This window comes from Eretmochelys imbricata, chromosome 4 (genome assembly GCF_965152235.1).
Source record: "Eretmochelys imbricata isolate rEreImb1 chromosome 4, rEreImb1.hap1, whole genome shotgun sequence".
NCBI classification, from domain to species: Eukaryota; Metazoa; Chordata; order Testudines; family Cheloniidae; genus Eretmochelys; species Eretmochelys imbricata.
This window is the reverse complement of record NC_135575.1, coordinates 3382567-3407679: the sequence shown is the minus strand read 5'-3', so window position 1 is coordinate 3407679 and position 25113 is coordinate 3382567. Positions and strand designations below refer to the sequence as shown.

General features: G+C 50.5%; 1 protein-coding gene across 2 annotated transcripts; it reads right to left on the bottom strand.

The window, feature by feature from the left end:
• Nucleotides 1-751: 751 nt before the first annotated feature.
• Nucleotides 752-24979, bottom strand: LOC144263815 (class I histocompatibility antigen, F10 alpha chain-like). 2 transcript variants are annotated; one of them, XM_077814804.1, is made up of 7 exons: nt 24765-24979; nt 11934-12209; nt 10030-10305; nt 7691-7792; nt 7241-7273; nt 3907-3948; nt 752-3339 (listed from the first exon to the last, which is right to left on the bottom strand). In XM_077814804.1, the coding sequence occupies exons 1-7, from the start codon at nt 24910-24912 to the stop codon at nt 3335-3337; spliced, it is 882 nt and encodes a 293-aa protein (XP_077670930.1). In that variant the 5' UTR covers nt 24913-24979; the 3' UTR covers nt 752-3334. The 2 variants fall into 2 exon arrangements, with proteins under 2 accessions (XP_077670930.1, XP_077670929.1); XM_077814803.1 differs by lacking the exon at nt 24765-24979 and adding an exon at nt 14414-14732.
• Between the last annotated feature and the right edge of the window lie 134 nt (nt 24980-25113).

Here is a 25113-nt window from a genome sequence, read left to right as displayed (position 1 = left end):
GGCCATTAGGAGAGGTCTGTCTGCTTTATTGGGAGTGGTGAGCATTAGATGCTCGGTGAGTGTATTCTGCTGATCAGCTGCTGATTGCTAACAAATACATGTACATGTTTAAGAATATTCACAGTGTGATAAAGGCTCTTTCACTGGAAAAAGTCCTGTTAACCCGTAGAGGGTCATTGCACCCCGAGGGGGAGGAGAGAGCTGTAAATTGTGAGGGCAAAAGAGGTGGTCTTAAGTGGGGTTCTCCAGGGATCTGTTCTGGGTCCAGTGTTTAACATTGTTATAAATGACCTGGATGTAGGTTCAGAGAGCAGACTGATCAATGATGCAGATGACACAAAGCTGCGGGGTGGGGGGAAGGAGGTTGCCAGCACTTTGGAGGATAGAGCTAAAATTCAGAGGGACTTGGATAAATTGGAGAACTGGGCAACAGACGACAAAATGAAATTCAGCAAAGACCAATGTGAGGTGCGCCATGTAGGGAAGGAAAACCAGATGCACAAATACAGAATGAGGCAAACTGGCTCGGCGCTGAGAAGGATCTGGGAGTGGTGGTGGGTGGGTGTTTGTTCATGGAAAGGCTTGAATCATAAAAGATGAAGAGTTCAGGTGTACTAAGTGTTTCTTTCAAACTCTGATACTGATGGTAAATAAACCACAAACGGCTGAAAAAGTTTTGAATCTGTTTCTCTCTCTCTGTGCGGATACGCCTACAATAACTGTATTTGACAAAACTCACACAAAACTTAAACCTGTTGCCTGAAAGTATTTTTAATGCTAATAGTTGCATCTATTTGACATTTTTCTAAACACTTTCTCAATGTTTCAGATAAATTACATCTTTCTTGGAGACAAGTATCAGGGGGGAGCTGTGTTAGTCTGTATCCCCAAAAACAACGAGGAGTCCGGTGGCACCTTAAAGACTGTTGCCGGCACCCAGTGCCCAGAGGCAAACAACAGCAGGGGTTCGTTACCCGGTGTGCTTCACTCAATAATCACAACGGGGTGGAGAAGCAGAGAAGTTTATGTGCAGCTGCAAACAAGGTCCAGGGAGAACAGAATCTCAAATCCTGCACCCAGAGCAGGTCATTACACACACTTTTATATCCCTTAATGCTACTGCATTACACATCAGCCAATTAAAACTTTACACAAATACTCTGCCTTCCTTATATGGGTTACAACAATGTTTATTTCCTGCAACCGCTAACAAGCATTCCTAGCAACTTAAACAACCAGCACGTCCTGTCTGGCCTTGTAGTTCTCTCTCCTATTATCTTTAACTTGGCGTCAGCAAACCTTACACTCTGAGGCATTATCTGCGGCTGCAACATTGTTTTAAGAGCAAAAGAGCTTACTCAAACCAGCCAGGCCTGAATTCTATTAAGGGGGTTTGAGAAGAAGCCCTTCGGCCTTCAGCAGGGAGACTTCCTCGACCCTTATGGCCTTCCATCCCCTCGACTTAACTAGTGGCCATGTCCTGGGGTCTCCAACAAGACTAACCGATTTATTTGGGCATAAGCTTTTGTGGGCCCATGAAAGCTTATGCCCAAACAAATCGGTTAGTCTTTAAGGTGCCACCAGACTCCTCGTTATCTTTCTTGGAGGTTATTTTCAGGTTATACCATGGCTTGATTTTATTTTTCATTTAAGGCACTAAGAATATAAACAATATAGGCCCTGGGCACATTTCACAGCATTGCAGGCGTTCATTGAACAGGGCACTTGTGGTGTGAAAAATACTTCTCTTGAGTCTGGACCGTGGCTACATCTTGACCAAGAAATTTGGACCTTGACAAAAAATAATGATCTACCCCGGCATTAAGGGCTGCTCTGAAGAGGACGGTGATCAAGTGTTCTCCAGGTGCACTGACAGTAGGAGACGGGGGGATTTAGGTTAGACATTAGGAAAACTCTCTAGCTCTAAGGACAGTTCACTGTGGGACAGGTTGTCACAGACTCACAGGCCAGTGCCCTCTTGGCCCCGTATGGCCCCTGCGGGGAACCGGCCTTTCAGAGTATTGAGCCTACATGAGGTCACACTCTTTGCTCAGGGTTTAAGCTGTAGGCTTCTCCTCCGCCTCCCAGTACCGCCCGTCTGAGCCTCCAGCATGCCTGCCTCTCTCAAGCCTGCACCGATTCTCAGCCAGTGCAGCACAGAAGGGTTTATTGTACGTCTGGAGCAGATTACAAGACCTTCTCAGGGGCGTTCATCAGGGTCTGTCCCCATCCAGGTGGGCTCAGGCCACTCTTTGTTCCCAGACCAGAAGTGAATCCTCCTTTCTGCGGCCCACCCCATATCACCTCCAAGGCCCCATCTCCATCTGTCTTCTTTCCCGGGCAAACAGGTCTCCAGGTGACTCTCTCTTCAGCTCTTTGTTCTCTCTGCTGCCCATAACTGGCTGGCTCCAAGTTGGGATGGGCCTTCAGGTCATCAGTCGCTACGTTACAAAGTGCCCAGGCCATGGTCTGGGGTCCAGGCTGCTAGACCGGGTCACACCTGGTCCTCTACAACAGACACCCCCCCTCCCACCTGGGTTAGACATGCAGCACACGGGGGAAACTGAGGCACACAGTATACATACACAATGTTAGGAAAATATCCCACTTCGTCACACAGGTTGCCTAGAGAGGATGTGGAATCAACATCCTCGGAGTTTTTTTAGGACAGGTTGGACAAACACCTGTCAGGGATGGTCTAGGTTAACTTGGTGCTGCCTGAGATCAGGGCTGGACTTGATGACCTCTTGAGGGCCCTTCTAGCCCAGCATTTCTGTGGCTCTATGAATGGTGAAAAGGACGTTAGAGGCACTTACAAACTAAATGCAGACACTTATTCCTGTCCAACAGACGTCCTCAGCTGATGATGGCAACAGCGCGACCAGCTGCGAGTAGACCCGGCCATTTACCGTGTTATAATCATGAAATTCGGCAGGAAAAAAAGCCGTCCCCACCACAGACACAGGAGCAGTTACTGCTGACAGACCTAGCGCCCCGTCCAGGGTGTGCAGACAGCACCGTGCAGCCAGAGCACGGCGTGCCCACACTGAATGGGGCAAATACTAAACTCTGACTAACAGAGTTTTTATCCATTAAAATGTTGGAAATTATTTTGTGCAAATAAAACATTATTACAGAAAACTATGACATCTGAAAAGCAAAACGTGGTTCAGTGAGCAGAGAGACGAGGCCGGAAATCCCACACGGGACGCTCCAAGTGCCAGAGGAAAGCTAGGGAGGGGTTGACTGGTTCTTGTAGGGAGACAGAGCAGAGCTCATCCGTCTTCCTCTCGGGGGTCCCCTCAGGCTGTGGCACGGACTCCACCAGGCTCAGTTAAGCTGCAGAAGTTAAACACAGGCAACGTCTGTCAAAGGGAACCTGCCATCATGTTTTGCAATGACAGTGCACGCTGCGGTCGGGGCGGTCGCCCTAGTGGCTGCAGGGTTCAGTGGACAAAATCTCTAACCCCGCTGACAAAGCTTGTAGCTCCAGGGTCAGAGACCTGGGTTCCTGGAGCCCCAAGTGCTGGGCTCTGTCCCTGCTGCTTCCTCCCTGCAGTTCACTGGAGACTGTTCTCTGACGCAGCTGGAGTTATCATTGCAAAAGCTGAGCTCAGCCCACGCTGTACCAGCAGCCACAGAGAAATCCCTCTCACTAGAGTCTTTCACACCTAAAGTCATCGCAGAGAAAACAAGGGGGATTTGGCTGCAAACCTGTTCCTGCACCCCCAGTGTGAATAAAAGGGAAATAAGAGATCCCAAACTCCCCTGTTCTGCTCCTTGGGGCTGGTTTGCTAGAGGGGACGGGCCAGGGAGACTCAGGGTCCAATGACTTGGACTGGGTCTCTCTCTCCAGAGGCCTCAGTGAGAGCAGTGAACCCCTAGGCTAGAGGCCCGCTCACTTACCCTTGGCAGATAGGTCAGAGCCACTAGATCCTTGGTCGTTTGCTGTGCAGGGGAGGAGGAGAAGAGAGAGTATATTAGCGTCTCTCACAGGGCAGGGTTTCAGCGTAGTTAGTAGATACGGGGACTCCTATCCAAAGGGAACAGTCATCACCTGACTCTTCCCGAGCAGTGAGCTGGTTGGTGCAGAGACCAGTCTACAGGGCAGCTGCCCAGGATTTCCATTATTCACGTGGAAAAAACGTCACCATTGCAGGGGGACAGCACTGCTCTGTGCTCTTCATGCCTCGTCAGAACGGGAGCCCAGACTACTCAACATTCAACGGCTGGCAAAGCAGGAGATGCTGGGCTAAGGATACTCCTGCCAAACAACCTCAACTCTGCCTCCTTTGGTCTGTGCCCAGAGGGGTCCCTCACGCAGACCACAGACGTCACCCTCCCCCCGCCAATGAACAGCAGTTCCCGTCTTAATCAATGGCGCTGCACCGAACAGTGTGGACGGTATGAAGAGGAATGCGGATTTGGGGCGGTGCTGGGCACACAGACAAGGGCAAGTTTGGTTTGGCATGGTGCTGGTCTACTTCCTGTTCCTATTCCCAGACCCACTGGGGCAGAGTTTGAGTTGCGTGGGAAGCATCATAATTAAGACCTTACCAAATTCACGGTCGGTTTTGGTCAATTTCAGTCACAGGATGTAAAAAATTGTCATTTTCATTATTTCAGCTATTTAAATCTGAAATTTCACAGTGTTGCACCTGTAGGGTCCTGACCCGAAAAGGGGCTGGGGGGAGGGGGGGCAGCAAGGTTATTGTCGATGGGTCACGGCATTGCCACCCTTACGTTTAGGGTGCTGCTGGGGGGGCACTGCCTTCAGGGCTGGGTGCCTGGCCAGCAGCCACCGTTCTCTGGCTCCCCAGCTCTGAAGGCAGCACGGAAGTAAGGGTGGCAATACTGTGATCCCCTCCAATAACCTTGCAAACCCCCTCCTCCCCCCACAACCCTCTTCTGGGTCAGGACCCCCAGTTTGAGAAATGCTGGTCTCCCCTGGGAAATCTGTATAGATTTCATGGTCCGTGATGCATTTTTTATGGCTGTGAATTTGGCCATAATACCTCTGCATATCCAGGTTTGCCAACCTTTGACTTCTGGGAATTAAACACTCCCATTCTGAAAGGACACAGGGAGCCCAGGGCAGGGCTGAGCACCTGCCACCTTAACTCCCATTAACAAAGTTCTTGCATGTGAATTTCTGTTGTTCTGGAGTAACGAGGAGGAGGGAGGGAGGCACGACTGAGGGCCAGCTGTAGGAGGTAGGGTGGTGCTCTGCGGAGGTTTTGTTGGCACTTCTCAAACCCCCTCCGTTACCTGCTGGGGGACCCCTGAGAGCATAGAGAGAGAGCTGGATGACTCCACCCTAGCAGGGCCCGGCAGATCTGTGCACTTTATACTGGCTCTTCATACCAGACATTAGAGGGCCTCAGATGCAGTCGATAATGTATGTAAATATCTCCCATAATTTTAGTCTTGGTCCTGTTGGTAAAGCTAATTACAGGAGACAATTGAGGAGGGGATTTGAACTTGTCATCGAGGCGACAGAGTGGTGCTGATCTGAAGTCAATTGAAAGAATCCCATTGGCTTCAACAGGCTTTGGATCAGGCCCAGATTTCACAAGCACCAAACCAACTTTCAGGTAAATCAAAAGAAGTGTAACATTAAAAGCAGGTCAGACACCTTCAGGGTCACACTCAGCCACACACAGCACAGCTCTAGGGGGATAATAATTCGGCCCCAAACCACCGTATACATTCCTGACTATCGCCTTGTCTACACTACTAAAATTGGGACCCATGCCCGCAAGCCATGCAGTTCCACCAGAGAGAGCAGGGGTGGAGCAATCGAGGAGATGGGGTTCAGGTGTTTTTAACCCTTGTATCGTCTAGGACTTCCTCGGAGCAAGGTTAGAGAACACGTGTCTACAGCCACGCTACACTACTGAAGACGACCTCTGCTGGGAAAACAACACAGCAGGGCTCAGATTATCCAACAAGTTCTTGGAATGTGTTGGAGACAATTTTTCTTTCAGAATGTGGAGAAAGCTATTAGGGGAGAGGCTGTTCTAGATTTGGCTTTGACAAATAGGGAGGAACCGGTTGAGAATTTGAAAGTGGAAGGAAGCTTGGGTGAATGTGATCATGAAATGACAGAATTCATGATTCTAAAGAATGGTAGGAGGGAAAACAACACAATAAAATAATGGATTTCAAGAAGGCAGACTTCAGCAACTCCCTGAGTTTGCTAAGGTAAGATCCCATGGGAAGCAAGTCTAAGGGGAAAAACAGTTCAGGAGAGTTGAAAGGTTCTCAAGGAGACATTATCAAGAGCACAAGTGCAAATTATTCCACTGCACAGGAAAGAAATGAAGGATGGCAAGAGACCACGCTGGCTTTACCAGGAGATCTTCAATGATCTAAAAATCAAAAGAGAGTCCTACACAAAGTGGAAGCTAGATCAAACTACAAAGAAAAACTGTAAACAAATAACACAAGTATGTAGAGGCAAAATTAGAAAGGCCAAGGTGGATAATGAGATCAAACTAGCTAGAGACATAAAAGGTAACAAGAAAACATTCTACAAATACATTAGAAGCAAGAGGAAGACTAAGGACAGGGTAGGCCCATTAGTCAATGAGGAAGGAAAGACAATAACAGAACATGTGAAAATGGGAAAAGGGCTAAATGATTTTTTTGTTTCAGTTTTCACCCAAACGTGTCATAGCGATTGGATGTCTGACATAGTGAACACCAGTGAAATTGAGGTAGAATCTGAGGCTAAAATAGGGAAAGAACAAGTTAAAAATTATTTAGACAAGTTAGAGGTCTTCAAGTCACCAAGGCCTGATGAAGAGCATCCTAGAATAGTCAAGGAACTGAGAGAGGAGATATCTGAATCAATAGCTCTGAAAAGTTATGAAAGATGGGAGAGAGGACTGGAAGAGGTGGTTAAGCACTGGAATAAATTGCCTAGAGAGGTTGTGGAATCTCCCTCATTGGAGGGTTTTAAGAGCAGGTTACTCAGGGATGGTCTAGATAATACCTAGTCCTGCCATGAGTGCAGGGAACAGGACGAGGTGTCCTCTCGAGGTCCCTTCCAGTCCTATGATTCTATGGTACTAGAGCAATAGTTGGACATTTCCCTAAAATCCTCAGTGTAGACAAGGCCTATGAGTGGGAGCGAGGATCTCCTGTCAGTGGCTCCAGGCTAAAATCCACAAGCAAATACTGATGGCCGTTCAGAGATAGCCACTTGAAAAGAGGTGATGGGTCTCTTGTCACTTACCCTGAGCTACAGCATAGCCATCTCCCTTCTTCCCTGCAGAGAGAAGGCAAATTTCAGTGAACGCAGCTCCCAAGGCAGGAATCGACTCTGATCTGTGTCCACAGCTCAGAAACCGGGCCCCTGGCCCAGCACAGACCCCTGGCGCTCAGTTATGGACTCAAGGTCCCAGGCGCTCACAATTGGCAGGAGAGAAAGACACAATGAGACAGTTTCCACAGACCTCGGTGCACTGGGTGCTGAGCTCTATGGAAAACCTAGCCCCATATAAACTGTAACCCACACCCAGTATCTGGGTCTGGCCCTCCAGCAGCTCCCTTTGGGGGTCATTAGCTCAGTCCCGCAATGGGGCAGTTACACCGGACTGACACAGGCTCCTGAACTGCTGTTGCCCTTAGGCGGGTGTGCAGGGCCCGGCAAGTCCAGAGAATCCTCCCATCCCAGGCTCTTTACCTGGGCGTTTCTTTTTCCAGACAACTACTCCGATTATAACACCAATCAGGACAACTGCAGTGATAACTCCAGCCACAGTGGGAATCAGATTGTTATTTGGTTCTGAAATGGAATGGAAAGAATGATCAATGGGGAAAAATCTCCTTCCCCCCACCACTAAAATCCCCCTTTCATCCCAGTGCAGGGATCTGTCAGTCAGCTCCCCAAGTTAGGGCTGAGTCCTGCAACCCTCCACCCCTTCCAGTGCAGCCACCATGCATTGCACCCCACCATAGGAAGTCCTGGACACAGTCTCTACCACTTCCAGTCATAATAAATATTTAGCACTTAAACTCGAAGACTTTTATAACATTAACCAATCCTCAGAACTGTGGGAGAGCATGGATGTCAGTATCATCCCTACATGGGAAAGGGGGGAGACTTGCTGAAGATCACACAGTGAGGCAGTGCAAGGCCAGGAATAGACCCCAGGAATCCTGGCTCTCAGCCCCTCCTGCTCTAACCCCCTAACCCCAACTCCCCTTCCAGAGACAGAACCCAGGAGTCCTGACTCCCAGCCCCTAACCCCCCTTGACCATGCTGACTTTCATGACTAATGGAACAGTCCCACTGTGGGAATCTGGTGCCAAACTGGAAACTGACTTCAAAGCTCTGGATTTCTCTGCCATGAATGGAGTTACAGACACAATGCGTGTTTTTTGAGGGGGCAGGAAGTAAAGAGGGGAGGACAGAAATATTAATACTGTTTTTGGTTTATATAAACCTGTTAAACCCCGAGTTCTGTACACACTTTCAGTTTCATTAATCAGCTTCTCCTGTTGTCTGAAAGAGCCACATGATAATACAGCAAAAAGAAAAATATTTCGAAGAGAATAAGGAAATGTGGATTATGACACAAAAATTGGCAGGGGACGTGGTAGCAGGATTTTGATGTGAAACCATCTGCTGACGAGAGTCCCGGTGCAGGCTGCCCTCTCAGAAATTGTTTGCACTTCCAAATGCTGCATTTTTCCACATCCCATTTAACCAAGCAAAAAGATGGCTGGAAGGCAGCTCCATCTGTAATAAATTATTTTTAGACTTTCTTGTGCTAGGGGCATAGGAGACTCTCCCCCGTGATGCAGGGCTCTAATCTGCCTCCTCGCTCCATTCCAAGGCCACACCTCCCTTCCAGCATCACTGCACACAGAAACAAGTTGCTCCCAACATTAAACCTCTCTCTCTGGCCACATGGGCAAGAATGAAGGGCCCGTAGAGCCGTGTTTCTGAGAACCTGCTGAATCAGAGGACCGGAAGGGACCTCGAGAGGTCATCTAGTCCCGTCCCCTGCACTCATGGCAGGACCACAAGTGCATGAAGTTGAGACCGATGTGGAAGTATATAAAAGGAATTTGGATGCAGGCCTCTGAAATGAACAGAAGTCAGGCTAACTCTAGCTTTAATAACGCAAGATTTGTAGAAGCGGGGATAGTGCAAAGCGAGTGGAAAAGAACTGTGAAAGAGGCTGTTGTGACCTTGTATTAGATAAGAATAGAACATAGACTATAAGAGAAATTGAGCAAAATGAGATATCATGAAGGAATATGTATAAACAATATGCAGCTGTTGCTTATTATTGTCTGTAATAAAGGTATAAATACTTGCTCTAATTGTTTATCTGTAGAGAGACCTGCCTAGGTGTGGGAAACCCTGTGTCCTAGGGCACTCTCTCCCTCTGTGCAATTGCTTGAGATAATAAAGTGTACCTGACTTGCTGCACCCAACCTGAGAGTGAGAACTGTGTTTTTCTCTGACACCGGGCTGCAAGCTGAAGCAAGACCAATTCTGTCTGGAAATAAGGGGCAGATTTGAGCTTCCCCTGGGATGTGGTAAATTCTCCATCCCTTGGAGACTTTACATCTGGAATGGGCATCTCTTTCTGAAGGATGAGCTCTAGTTTGCTCACAGATGACCAGACTGGATGCTGGGGTCCCTGGTGTGATTCCCCCCTGCCCTGGGCTATGCAGGAGCTCAGATCAGATGATTAGAATGGTCCCTTCAGGCCTTAATGTCCCACTGTTAATCTTCTCCCTTCAGAGACAGTGTATTGCTGAGATGTATCGAACAGCCCCAGAGGCAGCAAACTGGAGAGCAAGGCATGAGCCCCAGGCACTGTGGGTCCCAACTCTAGCACAAGAACTTGATGCAGAGGGACAGGGCCAAAGGGGACAGGGCCTCACAGACCCTGAGGAAATTCCAGCTTCAGCCTATAAATCCAAATGAGAATTTTTCAGGGGTTGAGTTTAATGGATTCCCCCTCTCCCACAAGGAAAAAAGACACACACACACAAATGCCTTACCCCAGGAGACGGAGAGTGGCTCTAAAAGGCTTTCATGCTCCACGTGACATGAATAATGGCCTTTGATCTTGGGATCAATCTCCATTGTCACCCAGGTCTGGTAGGTCCCGTCCCCACTGGGTAGGATGCCTTCAGAGTAGGTCTCCTGCTGTCTGCTCTCCCCATTTCTCAGCCAGGTCACGGTGATGTCCCGGGGGTAGAACCCACTGACCTTACAGGAGAGGGTGGCGAGGCCGTCATGAGATGACCTGTCGCTCACTCTAGCTGTTGGGCGCACTGGGAAAAAGAAGAAACTGAAGTTAGTTATTTTCAAGCTCTAATCCAGGCAGCCTTTGCTGGAGCTTTGCAGCATGAAATTCTGAGACCCCAGGAGTGGGAGAGGACAAAAGTCCATGAGACGGAATCCCTCTGATGAGAGAGAGCCACCATGTTAGAGAATTCCTGTGCCCAATTCACAGCATCAGCAACGGTGAACCACAAATCCAGGTCCCTGACCTGGCCTCTGCTCCCAACCACAGTGACACAAGTACCTTGAAAGGCTTCACTAAGCTCCACATACAGGTGTCAATCATGTGCTAGGTTTGTGCCCATCTCCTCTCAGTCCCTGGATATGAAAGAGAGAAGAATCTTGCCCTGGCCAGGGAGCAAAAAAATGAACTAGATAAAATGACCAATTAAAGATGGAAAGGGCCCATTAAACAAAAAGTGACAGTGCTAAATTGCCCCTCAAATTAACTAATATTAATTGGCTAATTTCTTGTAGGTTGTTACCAAATCTATTTACCCCAATATTATGGATTTCAAATGCATTTACTCTTATGTTGAAAAATCAGTTTCCCAGCCCGTTGGCACTGAAATATACATTAGACTGCTGTGTATGGCTTTTACTTCTTGGCATTTGTAGAGATGGCAATTGACAAGATAATGTTCTGCTGAGGTTCCTGAGAGAAATAAGTAACTAGTATGTTGCAAAAAACTGGGTACAAATTTCAAGTAACTTTGAACAGCAAGTACAAACTGTTTGGGAAGGGAAAGATTAGGGTGTGTAATGATGCTAACTAATCTGGGAAATGTGTGTACATGGTAACACACAAGGTACATATGTGGGTAATAGCGAGTTAACATTTTGAAGCAGACTACGCTGCAACTGTCCTCCTGAGTCGGAGTGGTAAAGCATTTAACCTCTTCCCTTCTATGTTTGTGCTGATTAATCTTTACTGAAAAAGCTTTGATAAATTTGAGTGTGATTATCAGATGTCTTATTGGTAAAAGAATCAAGGAATAAGTAAGAGGGTGTTGCAGCAAAGGTAGGTCTTGAGGGGGAAAACTTTAAGGACAAGGGGTGCCTTCTTCCAGATTAGTATGGGGAGGGCAATTCCACATGTAGGGGATGGCATGGAAGAAAGCACATAAATGACTGTGGGAGAAGTTTGGACAAAGGCAACAAGAACAAAGCTACCGTCATTGGTGGAACACAGGGGCTGGGGGTAACACAAGAAAATATGATGGTGCAGACAGTGAATGAGGAAGAATTACATGGTGAATGAAGCTGGTGTCCAGAGAAGTGGTGGCTCTTCCATAATTAAGTAAAGTGCTCTAACATGCACACGCATTGGCAGATTGCCTTGATAACTACTGTGTCACACCAGGGGAAGAGCTAGAATGTGTGCTGCAAATTTGGGCTCATTTGATCAGCTTCTCTACAGTGAGCTGCTTTTAACATTTTCAATTTCTTATCTTTTTTTCCAGCAGCGCTGGCGGGGAAGGGGTTCTTTCCCCACCCATCCCTGGTGCAAGGTTCGCTGAATTGCCCCTTACTCCCCTGCTCCATTTTGGAACTGGGGCTGGGGAATGGAGATGTAACTTGTAGTGACCTCTTGGGTGGGGCTTGTCCCCCATCTTACCTTTCCTCTGCAGAGTCTCCTTCCCGTACTCTAGAGAACTCCTTAGCCAGGGAAGACATTTCTCCTCCAGGTAGCGTTTCCACCGCTGGTTGTCAAGTACTTCAGCATCCCATCTCCTCTTGGAGATCTGAGCCCCAATATCTGCTGCTACCCAAGTCATGGTCTCCTTATCGAAGGTAAGAAAGTCGCGTCCGTCATATGAATCCTGGTAAAACCCCCAAGTGGTGTTGTCTTCCCGGAGATCACAGCCGTATATCGTCTGGATAATGTGAAACCCTGAAACACAGCTGAGGGTCAGCAGCAGCCTCTCTCTGAAATCTCACCAAGACCCCATTGCAGGTAGACCACTGGGTCCTCCCCTTGCTACTGGGCCCTCCCTCCCCTGAGAAATGGGGTTCCCACTTATGCTGCTGGGTCCTACACCCTCCCAGCTCCTTTCAGGAGGGAAGCCAAACCCGCAGGGGGCCCACGCTCCATCTGTTGGGTCTTTGTACACTAAAGACCCCCCACTATAGAGAGCTCACAACCTTCAAGGATCACCTCACTGCTGCTTGTTCTTGTATGTTCCCTGTAGGGGGTGCAGGGTGGCACAACCCCAAAGGGAGTACTCTGGATATTAATAGAATCATAGAATATCAGGGTTGGAAGCGACCTCAGGAGGTCATCTAGTCCAACTCCCTGCTCAAAGCAGGACCAATCCCCAACTAAATCATCCTAGCCAGGGCTTTGTCAAGCCTGACCTTAAAAACTTCTAGGGAAGGAGATTCCACCAACTCCCTAGGGAACGCATTCCAGTGTTTCACCATCCTCCTAGTGAAAAAGTTTTTCCTAATATCCAATCTGAACCTCCTCCACTGCAATTTGAGACCATTACTCCTTCTTCTGTCATCTGCTACTACTGAGAATAGTCTAGAACCATCCTCTTTGGAACCCCCTTTCAAGTAGTTGAAAGCAGCTATCAAATCCCCCCTCATTCTTCTCTTCCGCAGACTAAACAATCCCAGTCTCCATGTCTAGTTGGCAGCCGGTATCAAGTGGAGTGCCCCAAGGGTCGGTCTTGGGGCCGGTTTTGTTCAATATCTTCATAAATGATCTGGAGGATGGTGTGGATTGCACTCTCAGCAAATTTGCGGATGATACTAAACTGGGAGGAGTGGTAGATACACTGGAGGGGAGGGATAGGATACAGAAGGACCTAGACAAATTGGAGGATTGGGCCAAAAGAAATCTGATGAGGTTCAATAAGGATAAGTGCAGGGTCCTGCACTTAGGATGGAAGAATCCTATGCACCGCTACAGACTAGGGACCGAATGGCTCGGCAGCAGTTCTGCGGAAAAGGACCTAGGGGTGACAGTGGACGAGAAGCTGGATATGAGTTAGCAGTGTGCCCTTGTTGCCAAGAAGGCCAATGGCATTTTGGGATGTATAAATAGGGGCATAGCGAACAGATCGAGGGACATGATCGTTCCCCTCTATTCGACATTGGTGAGGCCTCATCTGGAGTACTGTGTCCAGTTTTGGGCCCCACACTACAAGAAGGATGTGGATAAATTGGAGAGAGTCCAGCGAAGGGCAACAAAAATGATTAGGGGTCTAGAACACATGACTTATGAGGAGAGGCTGAGGGAGCTGGGATTGTTTAGCCTGCAGAAGAGAAGAATGAGGGGGGATTTGATAGCTGCTTTCAACTACCTGAAAGGGGGTTCCAAAGAGGATGGCTCTAGACTGTTCTCAATGGTAGCAGATGACAGAACGAGGAGTAATGGTCTCAAGTTGCAGTGGGGGAGGTTTAGATTGGATATTAGGAAAAACTTTTTCACTAAGAGGGTGGTGAAACACTGGAATGCGTTCCCTAGGGAGGTGGTAGAATCTCCTTCCTTAGAGGTTTTTAAGGTCAGGCTTGACAAAGCCTTGGCTGGGATGATTTAACTGGGAACTGGTCCTGCTTCAAGCAGGGGGTTGGACTAGATGACCTTCAGGGGTCCCTTCCAACCCTGATATTCTATGATTCTATGATTCAGTTCCCTCAGCCTCTCCTCATAAGTCATGTGTTCCAGTCCCCTAATCATTTTTGTTGCCCTCCGCTGGATGCTTTCCAATTTGTCCACATCCTTCTTCTAGTGTGTGGCCCAAAATTGGACAGAGGACTCCAGATGAGGCCTCACCAGTGTCAAATAGAGGGGAACGATCACGTCCCTCGATCTGCTGGCAATGCCCCTACATATACATCCCAAAATGCCATTGGCCTTCTTGGCAACAAGGGCACACTGTTGACTCATATCCAGCTTCTCGTCCACTGTAACCCCTAGGTCCTTTTCTGCAGAACTGCTGCCGAGCCATTCGGTCCCTAGTCTGTAGCGATGCATGGGATTCTTCCGTCCTAAGTGCAGGACTCTGCACTTGTCCTTGTTGAGCCTCATTAGATTTCTTTTGGCCCAATCCTCCAATTTGTCTAGGTCCCTCTGTATCGTATCCCTACCCTTCAGCGTATCTACCTCTCCTCCCAGTTTAGTGTCATCTGCAAACTTGCTGAGGGTGCAATCCACACCATCCTCCAGATCATTTATGAAGATATTGAACAAAACCGGCCCGAGGACCAATTTTCTATCCACCATATAGTCCATATTGCAGAGGTCTATCCCCTCCAGCTCTCTTCTGCTCTCTGAGGAGTCCCCCAGTTCTGGTAATCAGGGTCATTCTGGAGAAGAGAGAGAGTTCGGGGTGTCTATACCCCACTCTCTCCTGCTCTGGTTGTATTAATTTTGCAGGATCCTCAGGGTGACTTGGTCCCCCACCTCCTCCATTCACATTACCCGCATGTCCCTGTAGGGAAGGGGTACAGGAGATCTGTCCCCCACACTAACTTCTGCTCTGGTTTAATGACCTCACAGAATCCCCAGGGTCCCTCTGTTTCCCTGCCCCATCTTCCCCATGCCTCCAGCTCAATCTAGGAACGGCAAAGCACCAACTTCGGATGCTTGGCCTCTTTTTCACACGGCCACTGTCTCAAGGTGATTCCCTGTAAGGATCAGGCCATTGAAGGCCTTTAGTTCAACTGGCCTCCATTTTCCCACAGCCAGGCTAATCTTCACAACAACGGCCACCATCTCGCACACAACCAAGAGCAGACTCAGTTAATACAGCCACCCCCGGCCTGACAGGAGGCAGGGAGGGAGACTAGGGGGGAGGGAAGGGAGATGGGGACAGGAAGGAGAATTTAGGAGAGAGGGAGGGAGGCTGTGGTGAACAGAGAACACTGTGAGGATCACGAGGAAGACTGAAACGCGCGGGGAACGGATCAGACCCCTCGCTTGGCAAACAGGGCAGAATGTGGGGGCACAAAAATACCCCACACAGGGTCCCAAGTATTTACACCCCTCCCCCATCATGCATTAGATACACCGAGGTAAATGCCTAGATTTTCAGCAATCACTAGTGATTTTGGGTGCCCAACTGAGACCTTTTAAAGGGGCCTGATCAGAACATGGGGGCACCCGGCCGCTGAATCTCAGACACCCAAAAAATCACGAATCACGTTTGGAAAAACGTCGGCCAAGGGATTAAAATACCACTTGGGGTCACAGCCACAGGTGAGAGCCGAGCCCACTGAGCTGTGTCCCTGAACCATGCCCCAGGCTTGGGCAAAAACCGGTTACTAACCTTCCTGTGACGGCTGTTCTCAGAGCTGTGCTGCACACGTCCATTCCACGCTAGGTGTGCGGGCCCTGCACACAGTCGCCAGAAATTTCTCTCTCAGTGGTACCCGTCAGGTCGCCTCTCGTGCCCTCTGGTACCATGCGCTCATGGCGCAGTATAAGAGGACCAGTCGACCCCGCACCTTCTCAGTTCCTTGTTGCCAGCAACTCCAACAGAGGAGGAGGATGGTGGCTCGTGGAATGGACGTTTGCAACACGTCTCTAAGACCAAGAGTTACAGAATGGTTTGTCACCATTTTTTCTTCTTCAGCTGCTTGCACACGTTCATGCCACGTTTGGTGACTCCCTTCCAGTACCGTAAGAGGTGGGCCAACCAAAGCCAGTGTCATCTCTAGCTTGCTGGGTGATGGCGTAGTTGGAAGAAAAAGTATGTCCTGACGCCCAGGTCGCTGCTTTACAAATGTCCTGGATCAAGCCTGGGCCATGAACACCACTGAGGAAGCTTGTGCTCTCATAGACTGGGCCGCCAGGAAGGCGGGTGGTGGGACACCTGCCTGCTCGTACCACATGTGAATACACAGTGTGATCCACAATGAAATTCTCTGAGCTGAAATGGGTGGGGCTTTTATCCTATCAGCTACTGCCACAAAGAGCTGTGTGGATTTATGGATCGACTTTCTATATAGTCCTTTCTATACAGAACACTAGGATGCCCTGCCTAACTTCCAAGAGCATGGAGATGTCTTTCCTCCCTATTCTTGTGCAGCTTCGAGAAGAAAATGGGCAGGAAAATAGCCTGATTACTATGAAACTCCAAGACTACCTTCAGGAGGAACAAGGGTGGGGACAACCCTTGTCATTAAAGAACACTGTATACGGAGATTTTGACATAAGAGCTCCGATCTCTGAGACCCTCCTGACTGAGGTAATTGCTACCAGAAAGGCGACCTTCCAGGAACGATACAACAGAGGGCACAATGCCAGTGCTCAAAGGGAGGCCCTGTGAGCTCTGACAGGACCATGTTTAAGTCCCCCAGGGGGATGGTGTCAGGGCTGATTCCCCACTCTGGCACTTCGAGTGCAGAAGGTGGGGGCCTGCAAGGACTCTAAAAATTAATACTGGCCACTCCAGGCTGGTAATGCTGCCACCACCCAAGTGAAAATCTGCCTTTTGCCAATCCAGAAAAACTCACTTGGGAAGATTTTCTGGGGCCCCTCGGCTTTTCCACCCCTTCCTCGGGGAAGCCGAGAAAGGAAACAAAAGAAAAGGGGAACCCAGCTGTTGTATTGGCAGATTAAGATATGCACAACCTCCTCACCTCAAAAGACATAGAAATCCAATCATGTTCTTAAAAAAAGGAAATTTTATTAAAAAAGAAAAAAGAAAGAAAACACGTTTGGAAAACTTAAGTTATTGCTAGATCTTAAAAGAGCAACCGCAAGGATTAATCACCGAGAGTAGCTTTCTTGGGGTCCAGCTTAAAGGTTACAACAAAACAAAAGCACCTGGGGTCAGCACAGAGGAGTCCACAAGCCATAAAAAGAGACAAGCCTAATTGCGTCTACCTGACCATTTCCTGTTCTACTTCCATATCTGTGGTTCCAAATGAGTAGTTTCTAGGCATGATCCAGATGACTTTTCATACCTGACCCAGAGCTTTTTACAGCATGACTGCTGCCCTGTCCCTCTGCAGCCGAGAGAACAAAAGACCCACACACCCAGCAGTCTTTCCCAATTTGAGAGGATACAGCTTCCTTATTGGTTCCCCTGGTCAGGTGCCAACTCATTTAACGTTTACCTCTTAACCCTTCACAGGTAAGGCAATTAGGGTGCAGCGGCTAAGGAGGATTCTAAGGCTAACTGAATGGTTGGGGAGTTACATAAGGGTGCTACCCAGCCTCATTTATCACAGACGGGTTCCCAGATTTGCGGGTAAAGCCTTTCAAAGCCTTTCAGGAAGTGAAGGGACATTTCATGTGAAAAAACTGACCACCCACCCACCCACCTGGGGGTCGAATGCGGAGATGGCGGCTAGGTGCACCTCAACAGATGGAATCGCTAGACCTGGCTGTTCCCAGACTGTTCTGGAGAATCTGCTTCATCTGAGAGATGACTCAGCCGGTGAGAGGCAGGGGTGCCGGCACAGGGGGACCGAGGGGCCAGGGCCCTGCCACTTCAGCAGCAGGGGGAAGGGGGCAGAGCCTCAGGAGAAGAGCTGGAGCGGGGGGGAGGGTGTCAGGGGAAGAGACGGAGTCACAGTTTCAGCCCTGGGGGCCCCCCACTCATAGGGAGGTTCTGGCACCCCCGTGAGAGGCCTTGCTGGGTCGACCAAATGGAGAAACGCTTCCACTCGGGGAGGTAAGTAGCTCTGCTAGAAGGTTTCCTACTGCCTAGCAAGACCTAGCAGACCTGCTCCGAACAGGCCAGTTCTGCAGGCTTCACCATGGAGCTGTCAGGCAGATGGAGCATCTGGCCGTGATCTTGCGAGATCAGGTCCAGAAGGGGAGGGAGCAGCATTGGAGTAGCTACTGACAGGTCTAGAAATAAGCCAGACTAGTGCTGACGTGGCCAGGCTGAGGCTATGAAAATAACCTTCGCCCCTGACCTCAGCAAGACCTTGTGCACTAAAGGAATGGGGGGGAAGGCGCATAACAGGTGCTTTCTCCAAGGGAGTAAGAAGACATCTGGGAGTGAGCCCAGGTTGCAGTCATGCAGACAGCAGAACTGCTGACATTTCCCCTTCCTGTTTGGTTGTGAACGAGGGGAGCACCCCGCCACTGGAAAATGGCCCGTGCTATGTCAGGGCATAGGGACCATTCGCGGTGAGAAGAGCTGATCTGCCAGCTCACTCTGGGCTCCCGAAAGGTGAGAAGCTTCGAGGTGGCTCGAGTGCTTTATGCAGAACTCCCACAAGCAAATGGCCTCCTGACACGGGGGGAGAAGAGCGGGCCGCTCTCTGCCTGTCAATGTAAAACATGACTGCCATATTCTCTGTAAGAACTCGCACCACCTTGTTTGCGATGGGCGGGAAGAACACCTGACGTGCTAGGCGGACCGCCCTGAGCTCTCTGATGTTCATCTGTAGCAAGAGTTACTGCTGGGACCACTGACCTTGTGTCCTGAGGTGTCCGAGATGGGCAGGCACCATGAGCACCGAGTCCAAATGATGGCTGTTTGGCCAGTACACCAAGGCCAGCCAAGCCTGAAGGGGTCTGAGGTGCAACCTCGCATATTGCACCACGTATATGTAGAAGGCCTTGTGACCCAACAGCCTGCCGAGGGCCTTGACCTGTGACGACACTGACTGGAAGTGGGCTTCTGGGAGGAAGGCCCTGGCCTGGGTATAATAGAGCACTGCTTCAATAATCTTCTGCTCGTTTATCAGCAGGCCCTGTGCTCGAAAGGTTGCTTGGACGAGGTGGATACTGGCTTTTACCTGGCACTTGGACTGGCCCTTGACCAGCCAGTCACTGAGATACGGATACACCTGCACCCCTCACCTTCTCAGGAAGGCTGCCACTATTACCATGCATTTCATAAAGACCCATTTGGCTGCTGACAGGATGAACAGGAGGATGGTAAACTGGTAATGAGCCTGGTTCACAACAGTCCTGAGAAACCTTCTGTGGTCTCAGAAAATAGAGATGTAGAAATAGGCATCTTTCAAATCGAGGGCAGCGTACCCGTCCCCTGGATCCAGGGAAGGAATGATGAAGGCCAGGGAGACAATGCACAACTTCAGCCTTTGAGGTGTTGCAGGACTAGAATGGGTCAGAGACGCCCTTTGACACTCAGGATTAATGTATTGCAATTTTGCACTCCATATGCTTTATAGAAATATGCTTACGAATGTGAATATGATGTAACTGGAATATGCTTTACGCAAAAGTGCTCTTGTATGATGTCATTAGAAAGCTTGTAATCTACTGAGTGTGTTCATCCTATTTGTTTGCATGTATTATTTCTATGTCTGGAGTTGGGGAAATAAGATATAAACTTGTATCACTGTTGTAGTCACACCAGGTGAGGGCCGTCAATGGGGCATTAGGAACTTGATGGCTCCCATTAGTTAGAACAATTGATGGTAAATGGTTTATTTACCTGAAAGCCTTCCTGTGTATGTGGGGGACAACCCAGGAGGAATGGAGACTAGACAGGTAACCATGTTACCCGGTCGTGAAATCCATCTTAAATCTGGTACTTTTCCATTTAGCAGGAGGGGCGGGGACCCAGAGACACACAAGATTCCCGCCTTGTGCCAAAGTTATAAAATGGGGTGCCAGTCATGAGAAAACCCCTGCTTATCACCTGAGATGTCTGCTGGATCTAACAAAGACTGTACCAGGGGAAAAGGACTGGGCCCAGACAAGGAAAAAGTCTAGTCTGTGAAGTAAACTTATTGGAACATCTTTGAGGGCGAGATATTTCCTGTAATCAGTTTCTTAATGTATTAGGCTTAGACTTGCGTGTTTTGTTTCATTTTGCTCTATGACCTACTTTGTTCTGTCTGTTATTATTTGAAATCACTTAAATCCTACCTTTTATACTTAATAAAATCACTGTTGTTTTTTAATAAACCCAGAGTAGGTGATTAATACCTGGAGGAGCAAACAGCTGTGCATATCTCGCTATCAGTGTTATAGGGTTCGGACAATTTATGAATTTACCCTGTATAAGCATTATACAGAGTAAAACAGATTTATCTGGGGTTTGGATCCCATTGGGAACTGGGTGTCTGGGCACTGGAGACAAGTAACCTGCAGAACAGCTTTCAGCTAAAGCCTGCAGCTTTGGGAGCGTGGCCCAGACCCTGGGTCTGTGTAAACAGACTAGCATGTCTAGCTCAACAAGACAGGGTTCTGGAATTCCCAAGCTGGCAGGGAAAACTGGCTCAGAGATGATTTCAGTATATCAGTGACAGTCCCAAGGGGATCTCTGTGACAGAATCCATCACAGGAATAACAGGAGTGAAACCCTTTCCCTCTTAAGTTCCAAGGCACCTCCTTCATGGCTCCGAGCCACAGAAGGACTTGCACCTCCTGGGCTAAAAGTTGCTCATGAGAAGGGTCCCTGAAGAGGGACAGGGATGAGGGGTAGGAGGGAGGAATGGAAACAAACTGCTTTGTATAATCCCGCCTCCACCGTACCATGCCAAACTGAAGCAGGAGAGATGGTCCAAAAACAAACGGGGGGCAGGATCTGGTATGTGGACTGGTGTAATGCCCTTGGGTGCCCCATCAAAAGTTTTGCTTGGAGCCCCCTGAGTATCCATGAGGGCCAAACAGCGAGGCTGAGGCAGATGGGGGCGCCTGTCTGCATCTACAACTGCTGTTCTGCTTTTTGAACAGGTCTTGACAAGGCGGCGGGCCTGGGAAGTGGGCAGGTTGTTGGGGTTTGAATTGTTTCCTCAAAGGCACCCGGGACATGGATATTCAAGGACTTGAGGATGGCTCTGGAGTCCTTCAGGCAGTGGAGTCTGGCATCCGTTTGCTCTGAGAACAGCAAAGTCCCTTCAAACAGAAGGTCTTGAAGAGACTGCTGGACCTTTGTCTGTAGGCCAGAGGACTGAAGCCAGGAGCCCCTTTGCATGGCCACTGGTGACGGCATAGCCCCGGCTGCCGCATTCACTCTGTCAAGGGTGGCTTATGGGGAAGCCCTGGCCACTGCCTTCCCTTCTTCCACCACAGCAACAATCCTCTGCCTGGACTCTTGGGGAAACGAGTCTTTAAATTTCAACATGGAATGAAAGTCATATCTGCCCAGCAGTGCCTGTTGGCTGGCGCTGTGGAGCTATAGACCATTGGTAGAATACATTTTCCTACCAAAATAGTCCTGCTTTTTTTAGTCTTTTGACTTGGGGGTGGCCCCTCATAACCCTTTCCTTTCCCTCTCATTGGCTGCCGAGACGACCAAGGATCCGGCAGGGGGATGGGAACATATGTACTCCTACCCTTTGGTGGAGACATAGTACTTCCTATCTGCCTTCTTTGACGTGGGGGGCAGTGAGGAAGGGGTCTGCCATAGGGTTTTAACTGGACCCACTATGGCCTCATTGAAAGGCAGAGCTACCTTCAACAGGACCACTGCAGCCCACATGTTGACAAAGCTGTTGGAGGATTTTTTTTAAACTACCTCCACTTTCAGCCCTAAATTTGAGGCCACCTTCTTCCATAACTCCTGGTGAGCCTTGAAGTGTCCTGGGGTGGCAAAACACCCATCCCTGCCTCTTCTGGGGAGGAGGAGGCAGCCTTCTCTCAGACACCACTGAGTAGGAGCACCTAGACGGGGGGCCATGCAGCGGAGAAAAACCCCAGGGGTTCTGAAAAGGCCACGGTATCTGCATGGGCCATTGCCCACTGGGCCAGGCGCTCGGAGGAACCCCCACCCCGGGATCCACCATTGCATAGGGCTGGTTGCTGGGGTACTGGTACCAATCCCTCGGTTGGGTGCAAGATTGAAACTCCAACTTGGATGATGAGTCATCTTGTGGGGACGAGGGGGGTGTGGTACCCGTCGGCTCCAAGGGACAGTGCTGTCGGGCCGAGATGGGGAAGCTGTTTCGACATAAGCAGAGAGCAAGGGGCCTGGTACCAGACGGGAGCTCGGGGCAACATGCTCCCTTCTGCTTCCCCTACTGCTGGCACCAACTCTTGTACTGCCAGCAAGGGTGGTAGCAACCATGCCAGCCAGTCCCTGGCCACCGCAAACCCCTCCGGGATGGACGGCACCGCGACCCTGCTGGTGCCTCTCTGCCCCTCTGGTGCCGGCGGCTGGTCGGGCACCGGACTCCACAGGGCCTGTGGACAGGGCGGAGTCGACGGTATCGCCGCGGAGCAGGGGCAGAGGAGTGGCCAGATACAGGTCGCACTCCCCGGCACTCCCCATGCTTGTCCATTCTGAGAGACGGGGAACCTCTCAGGCAGCTGCTGCTTATGCTTCTTTCCTGGCCCTGGGCATGGGGAACGGTGCCGAGAGTCCTGTACGGACTCTTTCTGCAGCAGCTCTTCGTACCAGCACTGAGGTACACGGTGCCAAGTTTGACTGGCTCGGCTCCGAAGAAGGTCTGAGTGCGGCTTCCCTCAGGAGGGACTTCAGCCTGGCCTCCCTGTCCTGTTTCACATGTGCACTGAACCGGTGGCAGAGCTGACCACGATCCGCAAGAGGAGTCTCATCCACGCACGTTAGACAGCTAGAGTGCAGGTCGCTCAAAGGCATGGGCTCGCCGCAGGACGCCCCGGGTTTGAAGCCCGGAGATAGAGACATGCCCAGTTCCAGGAGCAGAGGAAACTTCGCTACGAGAGTCCAACTAACTATTTAAACCAATCAACTAAAGTCAAAAGGTGAGAAAACAACAGGGAGGAAAAGGGATGGAGTAACAACAAGAGAAGCTCGAGAGGTGCAGGGCGGCTGGTCACAGACACGCAGAGATCCCAAGCCAGGCACCCGAGAGGAGTGGGGTGGGTCAGGCCTCCCCACCCACCCCTCTTCTCCTCTGTGCTGCACTCCACAGGGATGAGCAGGGTGGGGGCACCGATGGGGTCTCAGAGGGACCAGACCCCGAATTCCCCCATGTGCGTGTTGGGGGCAGACATAGCTAGAGAGGGCAACACTGTTGGTGGCCAAGATGCAGGACTCAGGACAGTCTCCGGCGAGCTGGCAGCCCCAGGACTGCGAGGAGGGGGTAAATGGGGGGAGGAGGGCAGGAGGGGACAGTCGGGACAGTGATTGGGGAGGGGGCGGCGGGGACAGAACAGCAGATCCCCAGGGCAGGCTTAGGGGCAGGCGAGCGGAGCCCCTCTCTCAGCACTGGGGAGGCCAGTGTCCATGTGAGCAGGTCAGGCTGGACAGGCTCAGCAGCAGGGGACCAATGGGCGAGACTAGTCAGGGGAGGGTTAAACTAGTTACAGAGGGGGCGCGCTGAGGGGCAGACACTTGGCAACCCTCCGCCCTGTCGCTTAGTCCCGGGGCAGGGCCACCGGGAACCCAGGTGTCCAGGATAGGATGGGAATTAGTTCTCATTGCTGCTGTCTCAGTGCTGGGAGCCAGGAGGGATTTGGGGAGGGGAGTGGGGGGGAAGGGTAACACGACAGGCTGGGGACACAGCACAATCCGGGGGCCTGGCCAGGCAGCTACAGCCCCACACATCAGGGACCGAGCAGGAAGAACGGCTCTTTACACATCTATCAATAGTGTGCAGGGGAACCTGCCTGACCCTGGGGGCTCCAACTGGGGGACACGGGCTGGGGTTTGTGCTGCCAGGAGTAAGGAAGCCGAGGAGTCTCTGCACGTTACAGGGGCTGATTCTCTCACTAACTCTCCAGCCCAAGTCAATGTCAGTCCCTCACTCTGCGGAGTGAAGAGGAATCTGACCTTAAACAAACTCACCTGGGAAATAAGACAAAGCGAACAATGAAGGAGGCTCACCGGTGAGCAGCTTCTCCCCAGGGCTGGGTGAATGCAGCACTGCCTGCTCTTGTGACTTTACCGTGCGTCTCATGATAGCGGGGGGGGTATTAAAACCCCAGTTCCTGCACTCATGGGATTAGGGGAGAGTCTCAGATCTCTTTTCTTACAGCACTAACTTCTAGTCCTTCTAGGAGCAGGGAAAACCCCGGAAATGTGTCCCCTAAAGGCTCAAACCAGAGGGCAAATAAAAATAAGCTCCACTATTATCCCCAAAATACTCACAACATTTAAGCCAAATTCAGGATTTTGGAGGCCTGACTCGTGATGTCTGAACACTTGGGACTGTCGATACTGGGATCCCCCATCACTCCGTGTCTGGGAATTGAGACAAGACGTCTCAGAGCCCTCCCTGCTCTAGATCTAGGGTCTTTGGGACCTTCTGGCCTATGCACCTCTGCTGCTCTGCCCGGGAAATGACCACACACGGGGGGCAGGGGGTCCCCTGAAGGGCAGCAGAGGCAGCTGCAAGTGGGACTGGTAGCAGAAATCTGGGGTGTTTGGGGAGGGAACAGCATGAGAGTCCCATTTTGGAGGGTGTCAAAAATCTCTTTCGCATGGATCTAAGTCCTGCGCCCCCCCCGCTCCCCGGTGTCCCTCTGTCCCCCACATTTACACTGACTTCTGTGAGAAAATGCCCCTGCGGGCCTCTCTGTCCCCTCCCCCCGCTCACACTGACACCACCATCCCCCACTTTGTCCCGCACTCACCCTCGGTCCGATTGTAGAGCTGAGCCAGGGTGTTCAGACTCGCGTTGAACCAGGCCTCCCAGCGCCGTGACCAAAAGAGCCGATAGTCCCAGAACTCCGGACCCTCGTTCTCCGCCATCCACGCTGGGCGAGGCTCCACCCTCTGCATCCCGCTGGTGTAGACGAAGGTGGCCTGATCGTCCACGTACCCCACACGGCTGAACCAGGGCAGCCCCGGGCCGGGCTCGGACACCACCGTGTTCAATATGCGCCTGGTGTGCAGGCCTGGGGGGAAAGATTGGGGGCAGGGAGGTCAGACCCAACCAGACCCTGCCAGGGAGCCCCTGGCAATACACGAGAGGCAGGAGTG

Coding starts and splice junctions, on each gene's coding strand:
- LOC144263815 (XM_077814804.1), bottom strand. CDS start 24,912: ATGCAGAGGGTGGAGCCTCGCCCAGCGTGGATGGCGGAGAACGAGGGT. Junction 12,210..24,764: donor GCTCTACAATCGGACCGAGG/GTGAGTGCGGGA, acceptor GCTGTGTTTCAG/GGTTTCACATTATCCAGACG. Junction 10,306..11,933: donor GGAGACTCTGCAGAGGAAAG/GTAAGATGGGGG, acceptor TCTTTTTCCCAG/TGCGCCCAACAGCTAGAGTG.